We start from the raw sequence: 8,480 nt of genomic DNA, 5'->3' as shown, positions 1-8,480 counted from the left end.
TACATCCTTTTATTGCTATATTTATTTGTTGGTTTTGGTCTTTCCATATTATTGCTTGTCATTAAGATAATATACATATAGTCATGTTATTAATACCAATCTCATGTATTTGTAGTGGCTACAATATATGGCAAAATCCCTAAATTAATGAAATAATGAAGAGAGACACTTATTAGACAGCACAAAAGTAGTTTAATTCCTGCCTGCTTGGCCCCTTGGTTAATGTAATTAAGCCACACCCTGCAGATTGGAGTTTGTTTTGGTTTTTTTTTAAATCATGCAGCAGGAGGACACAGGGGAGAAATGTGACGGCTCCTCAGTGGCGGCCTGTCTCGTAGCCATCGGGCAGGGGATTAGTGTGAGGGTTGTGGAACAGAGTGTGGTTTCCATCGCCCCAGGGGAATTTCTGGAAGGAAGAGATAATTTCTGGAGTAAATCGCACTGAAAATGCAGACGTATCACTCAATCGCTGGCCGGTTGAGCCTCACCTTAGTGCGGATGCGCAGGTGACTGTATGGCACAAACTCTGGCTGCTCGTGTGAGTGTGCCTTTCCCTTCATGTAAGCGTTGAGGCAGCAGACGGCAACGCCAGGTATGGCCACTGTGAAGCTCAGTATCTTCCAGGTCTTAGCTGCAGGAAACAACCAGAGAACAAACAAAGCTGAGGCACAGAATAGAGCCTGGCTGTGAATTTATAAAGCACATATCATCAGTGATAAAGCATATGTTCATTCCAAAGAGCATGGAGTCTGGCTGCCAAGTACCAACTTTGCAGACACGTCGGTTCATGAAAAGACACTCAAATGACAGTCAACATGTCTTAGTGGTGCTGTTTCATTCAGAAGTTTTTGGGTGCATTCTGTTATCGGGGGTCACTGAAGACGCACTGACCTTTTCCCTCATGGCTCGCGTGTGACGCAGCAGCCAACACACGACGAGCAGCTGCAGCAGCTGACATCTGCAAAGGGCGACGAGGAAGGATGGAAACTATTTCACGTTTAGTTATGCATTTTATCACTATGTGATATTAATGTGTGTACTGAAAGACAGCAACATTTAAAAGTCAAAAATATCAAATCAAAATAAGCTCTCAGCATTAGCAGGCCTATAACATTAATATCTGCGAGTCAAGGCCAGATTACCCGCTACTGTTGCTCAGCATTTTGTCAGGTTTTGTCAACTCTCCTGAAGCTAAAAGTACAAGAAATGCAAGTGAAAACTTACTTTTCTTAAAGCAGATAATATTCAGGAGCTTCTATTATCCTGTTATTTTCTCGACAAATCTTCCTTGTTTGTCCTTCAGTCTGTCCTGAGCTGAACTCAGTGTGTCAGACTCCTCCCCGTTTCAACATGTTTCTGTTCCAAGAAACCGTTTATATTTGGGCTAAGTGCAGAGGCGGGTTGATGTGTGACGAAATGGAGGAGGTGTGGTACAGTAGTGCTGGGGAAGGCACTCAGCCTGCATTACAAAGCATAAAGGGCCAAGGCCTGATAAATCACAATTAATGACGCATATTAAAGCTGGAGTGTGTAACTCTTCAATAAAACATGCTCACAGCAAATTGTATAGTGATCACATCATATCAGGTACAGAATCCAACACTAACTTGCTTGAAAATTTTGCTTTTATTGCAATTTCCAAGCGAGGAAAATCAGCAATTTGAAGAATATTGCAGGTCTGGAATCATATGAAAACGTATCACAGGGACATTATAAGAGTCAGATATATTCAGTGGCACTGACACCAAAGCTTCTCCTGACGGTGAACGAGCAGCATGACATCCAGAGCGCTATAGCAGTGATTTATTTTCATGTTGCTTGCGACATGCTGCACGCACAGAGTGACACGTTTAATGTCACAACTGCGAGCACAGGAGCTACGGTACATGGTGCTAGTGAAGCTGGACAGACGGAAAACACAAAGAAGTGCCCACAAAGAAATAAATCCTCCTGCTACAAATAAACCTGGCCGTTAAAATTTATATCACAATGACAAATTTGGCGCCTCAGAAACATGATCGTCGATACCGACTCTGATATTGCGAAAAGCAAACCAAGCGCTCCCCTAAACAACTGCCTGACCAGCTGCAGTATATTCAGTCACAGCTGTTGTGGGACGCAGCTCCAAGTTTCCTGGATGCTGTCTGGACACGAAACGCTACGTTAAAAGATAGATATACAACACAAGTACCGTAGAAACAAAATTCAAATGTCTTGTACAGCTGGAGCAGATCTCTCTCTCTCTCTCTCTGTCTCAAGCATTAGGTCGTCATGTAGAAATGCTGGCAGTGTTTTGGTAATTACTCAAAAGACGTCACAGGCTGTTAGACGTCTGGCACTATAGCTTTAAAGGAAAGGCCCTTCCACGTCTTTTTCTGTCATAGTCGGTGCATTTGCTGTCATTTTTAGTTCATTTGGAGAGCAGTGGTGACAGTCGGTCTTAACCATCATTGATTTAAAGCGCCAGTGTAAAAGCGCAAAATATTTGTCAGAGGGTACATGAGACTCGCTCTCTCTGTTTGTTTTTATTTGATTTGCAAGATTATTAGTTGCAGCCTGCATCCCTGTTTTTCTATTTTTCATTCTTAAGTGGAACATTAGACATAAATCGACCCGGCTCTTCAGGTGGGTTCTCTGCATGTAGGCTCTGCACCTCTCCTCGCTCCTGGAGCTGGTCTGGCCCAAAGTACACAGAACAGCATTGGCTTTGCATCTTGCCAATAGACAAGATGATGGTTTCTCCATCCAATTAGGGCCTGAACACGAAATGGCTCCTGTCACAAAGTACGAGGAACCTATTGTTTTCCTTCAGATTATTATTATTCTGTGACTTTGCGGTCATTTTTGAGGGGGTTAACATGCATATAAACTCTGGACAATTGGCACGGAGGTCAGGTCTGGTTTATATTTATTGTTTTATTGTGTTTTGTTCCTTCAAAAATGTAATTTTTCCCTAAAGAATATATACAAACCCTGGTTTGCCCCATTAGACAGTGACCTGAAAATTTTTTGATTAATTGGTCCTAAAGCACACAATATGATATTGATTAACACAGATTAGTAATGTATTTTTTTACACCCCGGTTCATCTATTTATCCACCTTAGTGTTCCTTGGTGATTAGATGTGTTGGGTAGAAACCAAAACCATGAAATGTCATGTGCTAGAAACTTAAAATTGTTGAATACAGTATGTTTTATATTAAAAAAGAGAAACAAATCATTATTTTCATGCGATAGATGGGGCAGAGTAAACTCAATGAAAAAAAACTGCAAAAGGACTCTCTTAAAGGTTGTTGACTGATGAAGTAGTTTCAAACATTTTGTCTCATTTCACACTGTTTTGAATGTGAACAGATGAAAGGTGGTGTCTTGAGTGCTTCCGTGATTTTCACACGACTGGTGAGTCCTTTTTGCTGTCTCCGGCCGTCTGGGCAGACTCCGGCTGCTGTGCAAACAGGAGCGGGAGCCAGCGGTGCTGTCGGCCAGTCATGTGAGCAGCCAGTCTGAACGTCTAGCACTTGTGTTATTGTGGGCAGATGTGAAACACTGCCACTGTTTGAGTGCTCTGTGCACATGCTGTAGGAGGCAGACATGCAGAGAGAAAGGTGGATGTATGTGCTGCAGGTGCGTGCTGTTGCAGCTGATTAGGACAAAACTATATTGCAGATTTTTTTCAAATGCAAGCTTTTATGTTTGTGCATGCATTGCAATATTCTGACCACCATCCATTAACTTCACTTAACTTTTTAGGGAGGTGGGGTACGCTGGAGCCAATCCCACCAGAATCGTTCATCCATCTTCTACGCAGTTTTGTCCTCCACATGAAGGTGCACTGATGCCATTCCCAGCTGACATAGGGCGAAAGGTGGGGTACACCCTGGGCAGGTCACCAGTCCATCACAGCGCCACACAAACAACCATTCACTCTCATACTCAACTATCGTCCATTTAGAGTGTCCAATTTGCCTAATCCCCAAATCTGCATGCTTTTGGGCTGTGGGAGGAAACCGGGAAAACCCACACACACACACACAAGGAGAACATGCAAACTCCATGCAGGCCCTTGTTCCAACCGGGTTGTGAGTTCTAACCACGACCCCAACCATGTGGCCGTGGATCAGAATCAGAGAAATTACAGAAAATCATCTTTGATGAGGCTCAACACAAAAGTGCACAGGACAGTGATGTGTTAATAAAAAGGTCGGCAAATACAAAGTAAAACATGTTAATATACATTCATAAAGAAATATTGGTCGATTTTCCTGGACTTTGTAGTCAGTGTGACGCGATTTATACATATTTCAAGTGTACATAAGAAGGGATTTAAGTCATTTCATCAACTCTGATGCCAGCAGAAAGACAACTGTGGACTGTGTGTAATGCAGTAATAAGTGTGTGTGATGTTGGGCAGAGGTGAACGCAGCCCGTGCCAGGTGAAACAGTCTGTCTCGTCCCTCGTAAAAAGTGTGTGGCTCTCACAGTAGTGGACACTTACCATACTCCTGCTCTCACTTCAGAGGAGCTCACATCTAAGCACTTTATTGAATTTATGCTCCTGTTTTTGCACAGGTTTGCATCATAGCAACGTTCTCCCAGTGCACGTGATGCTTTCAGGGACCTTCAAAGGGTCTCAGTTGAACTCCGGTCACGTTACCAGGCTGAAGTGACAAAAAACTGATTTTTTTTTTGTTTCAGGGTTTTGAGGACACAGAAATGTAATTGTCAATTCCGATTTTCAAATCTATCATGTCACATCAGAACGTACAAGGCTTTTTTTTGCTGCATCGACCTGTGTCGAAGCCAAACAGCAGTGGAGCAGAGTGTCCACGTTTGTGCGGTTTCAGAGGACAGTCGATGCAAGACACTTGTTGACATAAATGTGAACCATCAAATCTAAACTGTTGAATCGGAACAAGACCAGCATCTCAATGTATTTAGGCACATAGACAAGGTCACGACAACCTTCTTAACAACAACCTTTGGCCACAAGAAGTTGCTGGGTTTGATTCCCGGACGTTTTCATGTTCTTGCTTTCGTGTTTGTGTGGAATACCTCCGAGCTCTGCGGTTTCCTCCCACCATCAAAACATGTACATGGATGAATGTTAGACACTTTCAGGCAGGTTGGTCCCTTGTGGTGTAGCGATCTTGCGATTTTGTTTGTATAATGACAATAAAGCTCCTTTCCTTAAGTTTAAACTGAGCATCAGAATAGGTAAGAAAAGTCAATCATGGGAGAATAATTGAACCCACAAAATAAAAGTAAAACCACACATGTACTTAATTTAAAAACAGACTCAGTGATGATTCAAAATTAGCCACATCATTCCAGTATAAATGTAAATACACTCAATCAGCTCCAGGAATCTGCTCCTTTACGAGAGACTGTGCTCGTGCACCTCTGTTCCCCAGTCTGTGTTTATGTTCATATTTGTGGTTTAAGACATTGTGTGGAACATTTTTGGTTTATTTTAAATCAAAATGGAACAATGCCACTTGCAGTGGCAACTGGTGAGCTGCTGTCTATGAGGAAATTTCAATGTAAGGCCAGGTGTTAAAGGTGACATCGAATGCTTGTATCGCACATATATGTTAGTTATGGAGGTCTACTTACATATATTAGCTTGTTTTCATGGTTAAAAACCTCCTAGTCGCTGCAAGCGAGCAGATCAAAATATCTCCTCACTGACGCTCTCGTCAGCCATGCCGTTTCAGACCAAAATCCCACCCCCAGAACGTGAACTGTGTTGTGATTGGCCAGGTACCTGGAAGTGACGTAATTGGTAGGCCAGCTCTCAGATACACAGCTCCCCCTCTGGCACGGTGGATGCTCTGCATCAGAGTAGTTCTTCCTCTTCTGCGGTTGTATATATGCAACCGTATGTGCCCGGACTAGTGCCCGCACCAGGAGGCGCTACGGTGGTGAGAGGAGTGGTGAGGATTTCTGATGACATCATCAGCATAGGGAAGTGCCGATCCGCTTCGCAGAGCCCAGGAAAACAATACAACACTATTTTCTCAGCAGTGGCTGAACTGTTTGTTCTGAAACTTTAGGGTTTCATAGACGAGGTAATGACGCAGATACACACACAAACGCAGTGTTAATTGGAGCTTCCGGTCTATGTCACCTTTAACTGATCACACTGAGGAGCAGTAACTGGTCACTACATAGACCACAGTGAAGCACCTGCTCATGTTTGATGGCATCAGTTTCCATCACTGGAGCATTGCTTAGCAGAAAAGGAAACATTCCGTTTTTAAGTTAAATACGAGGCAACCATTAGTGTTTGTTCAGTTCACCATCTGCTTCTTCTTTGATATCTATACACATTATTTAAAATTGATAATCGTATCTAAATTCCCTTATCTATGGACAAGGAGTATAAATGTCAGGTTTAAATGGGTGAATGCTGAACTGCAGTATGAAGTGCCTTGAGTTGTCGTCAAGATTAGAAAAATGCTGCACAAATATAGAGTTTACTATGTTACGATTAAGCCATGTCTTCACTGGCCACTTTATTAGGTACACTTGTTCAACCACATGATAACACAAATATCTAATTAGCCAAACACATGTTAGCCACTCAGTGCATTGAGATGGTGGAGAAGACATGCTGAAGTTTAAACCGAGCATCAGATGGTATGAGTATTTCATAAACTGCTGATTTAATGCGTTTTTTAACAACCTGTCCTCCAACTGAAACGTTTCGCATACGATTCATAGTGGAGGACGGTCTCGATTTTCTCGCATCTGTGGTTACACCAACAAGGTAAAGCCATTAATGCAGGGGTCTGAAACTCAAATGACCTGTGTGCCACTAGGCATCTAATCTGGCCAGCAAAGTGAAAAAAACAACCCAAGAAACTGTTTTCAAACTGTATTTCTAAAATGATAAAAATGTTATTTATGGTGACTCTTCTAACCACTCCCCTCAGGTCCAAAACCTCACACCAACAAGAACAGTTTTCTTCCCCACTGCCACTGGACTGCTTAACAACACGTTACATTAACGTACCCACAACACACAATCCCTGTCAATGCATTACATTAATGCTGACCACTGGAATGCCATTGTACAGTGTACTGTACAGCATTTCATATTGTTTTATAGTCTGTTGTTTAATTGTTGTGTAGTCTAGTTTAATATAGTTTGTAATTTCTATTTTTCTTTTTTTATTGTATTTTTATTGTCATACCAACACACATTAAGACATGAGGTCAGAACGAAATTTCAGTCTCTCCAGAACCCAGTCAGCCCAGCAATAAAAGAAAGAAAGAAGAAAAGAAGAACCAACAGTTTAATACATGGCAATAAACCTGTTTCTGATTCAAAAACATAATCCAAAAAACATTTTAAGTTGATATTAAGTGGGAGGCTGCATGTGGCCGGCGGGCCTCTCCATTAACGTCTCTTGGGTTCATCAGTCAAAGAAAATGACAACCATTGAAGAAGCATATATAGATCGAGGTCATGAGAATGTCCTTGTCCTTAAAGGACACATCAGGACAGCACATGCTGAATGTAATTCAAATATATACATCGGGGGAGCACAGTGTTTTAAATATGATAGACCACAGTGAGCCTGCTGTCCAGATGTGTCTCCACAGACACCCTCCATACTGCTCTGCTGTCTAGTAAATGAAGCCACACTGTCTGCTCCTCCTCTGACAGTCATTAGCACTTCTGTTCACTGTTTTGACGTCTCATCTTGAAAAATTGACACTTTCCTTATGGATCTATTTCTCTATTTTTTTTCGCCTCTCAAAATGCAGACAGATAAATGTTTAGAAGCTGAGTCATGGTTGAAGGAGTGATGAGTCAGAAGTGGGCTTGTGTTATTGTCTTGTGCTCGCTACCACCAGAGGAGACGATACGGTGGTCTGCACATGTGACTTCAGTTTTCCTCAGGTAACAACTGACCTCTTTTTTTGAGCGTAGCCATCATATGTGCTCCCCCAGTCAGATGTTTGCATCGAGTGCTGCCTGAGGCGCCTGAGGTCAAGACATAAACTTACACATGACAAGAAGAAACAGCTGCTAAACGGGGGACCTCCCACACTATAGACAACATAAAGATTTGTGGGCACCACCATGGGCTACTGCTTCTTGTACACAGTCTGAGACGTCTGCAGGAACACAATGTCATGTCCTGAAGTCCCACTGACACTCAGGGTAACGCTTAAGGTTAACTAATCATGAGTTCATGATTATTGGCTAATAAGTGACCGACATATTCATTTCTAACTACCATATATATATATATATAACAAACTCGAGTTTCTACTCATACCGTTACAGTCCGATTTGAGACCATTTATGAAGCTGTTAGAAACACATTGGTGCTGAGTGGTTTCAAGGACATAATTCTTCAACTGTGTAACAAATATTGTTCTCCCAAAAAGAACAAACAGCGCAAAGATGACTCCGCTAAAACGCTTTTGTTGATTTTTATTTACATTGTTTACAGTCTGTGCATAG

General features: G+C 42.1%; 1 protein-coding gene across 2 annotated transcripts; it reads right to left on the bottom strand.

The window, feature by feature from the left end:
- Nucleotides 1–172: 172 nt before the first annotated feature.
- Nucleotides 173–1,354, bottom strand: LOC122765960 (cytochrome c oxidase subunit 6A, mitochondrial). Of its 2 annotated transcripts, none has more exons than XM_044020481.1 (4): nucleotides 1,225–1,354; nucleotides 892–987; nucleotides 489–631; nucleotides 173–406 (listed from the first exon to the last, which is right to left on the bottom strand). In XM_044020481.1, the coding sequence occupies exons 2-4, from the start codon at nucleotides 956–958 to the stop codon at nucleotides 317–319; spliced, it is 300 nt and encodes a 99-aa protein (XP_043876416.1). In that variant the 5' UTR covers nucleotides 959–987; nucleotides 1,225–1,354; the 3' UTR covers nucleotides 173–316. The 2 variants fall into 2 exon arrangements, with proteins under 2 accessions (XP_043876416.1, XP_043876415.1); XM_044020480.1 differs by having other exon boundaries at nucleotides 892–958.
- Between the last annotated feature and the right edge of the window lie 7,126 nt (nucleotides 1,355–8,480).

The sequence above is a fragment of the Solea senegalensis genome, linkage group LG3 (assembly GCF_019176455.1).
Source record: "Solea senegalensis isolate Sse05_10M linkage group LG3, IFAPA_SoseM_1, whole genome shotgun sequence".
Lineage (NCBI taxonomy): Eukaryota > Metazoa > Chordata > Actinopteri > Pleuronectiformes > Soleidae > Solea > Solea senegalensis.
This window is presented reverse-complemented; position numbering and strand designations above follow the sequence as displayed.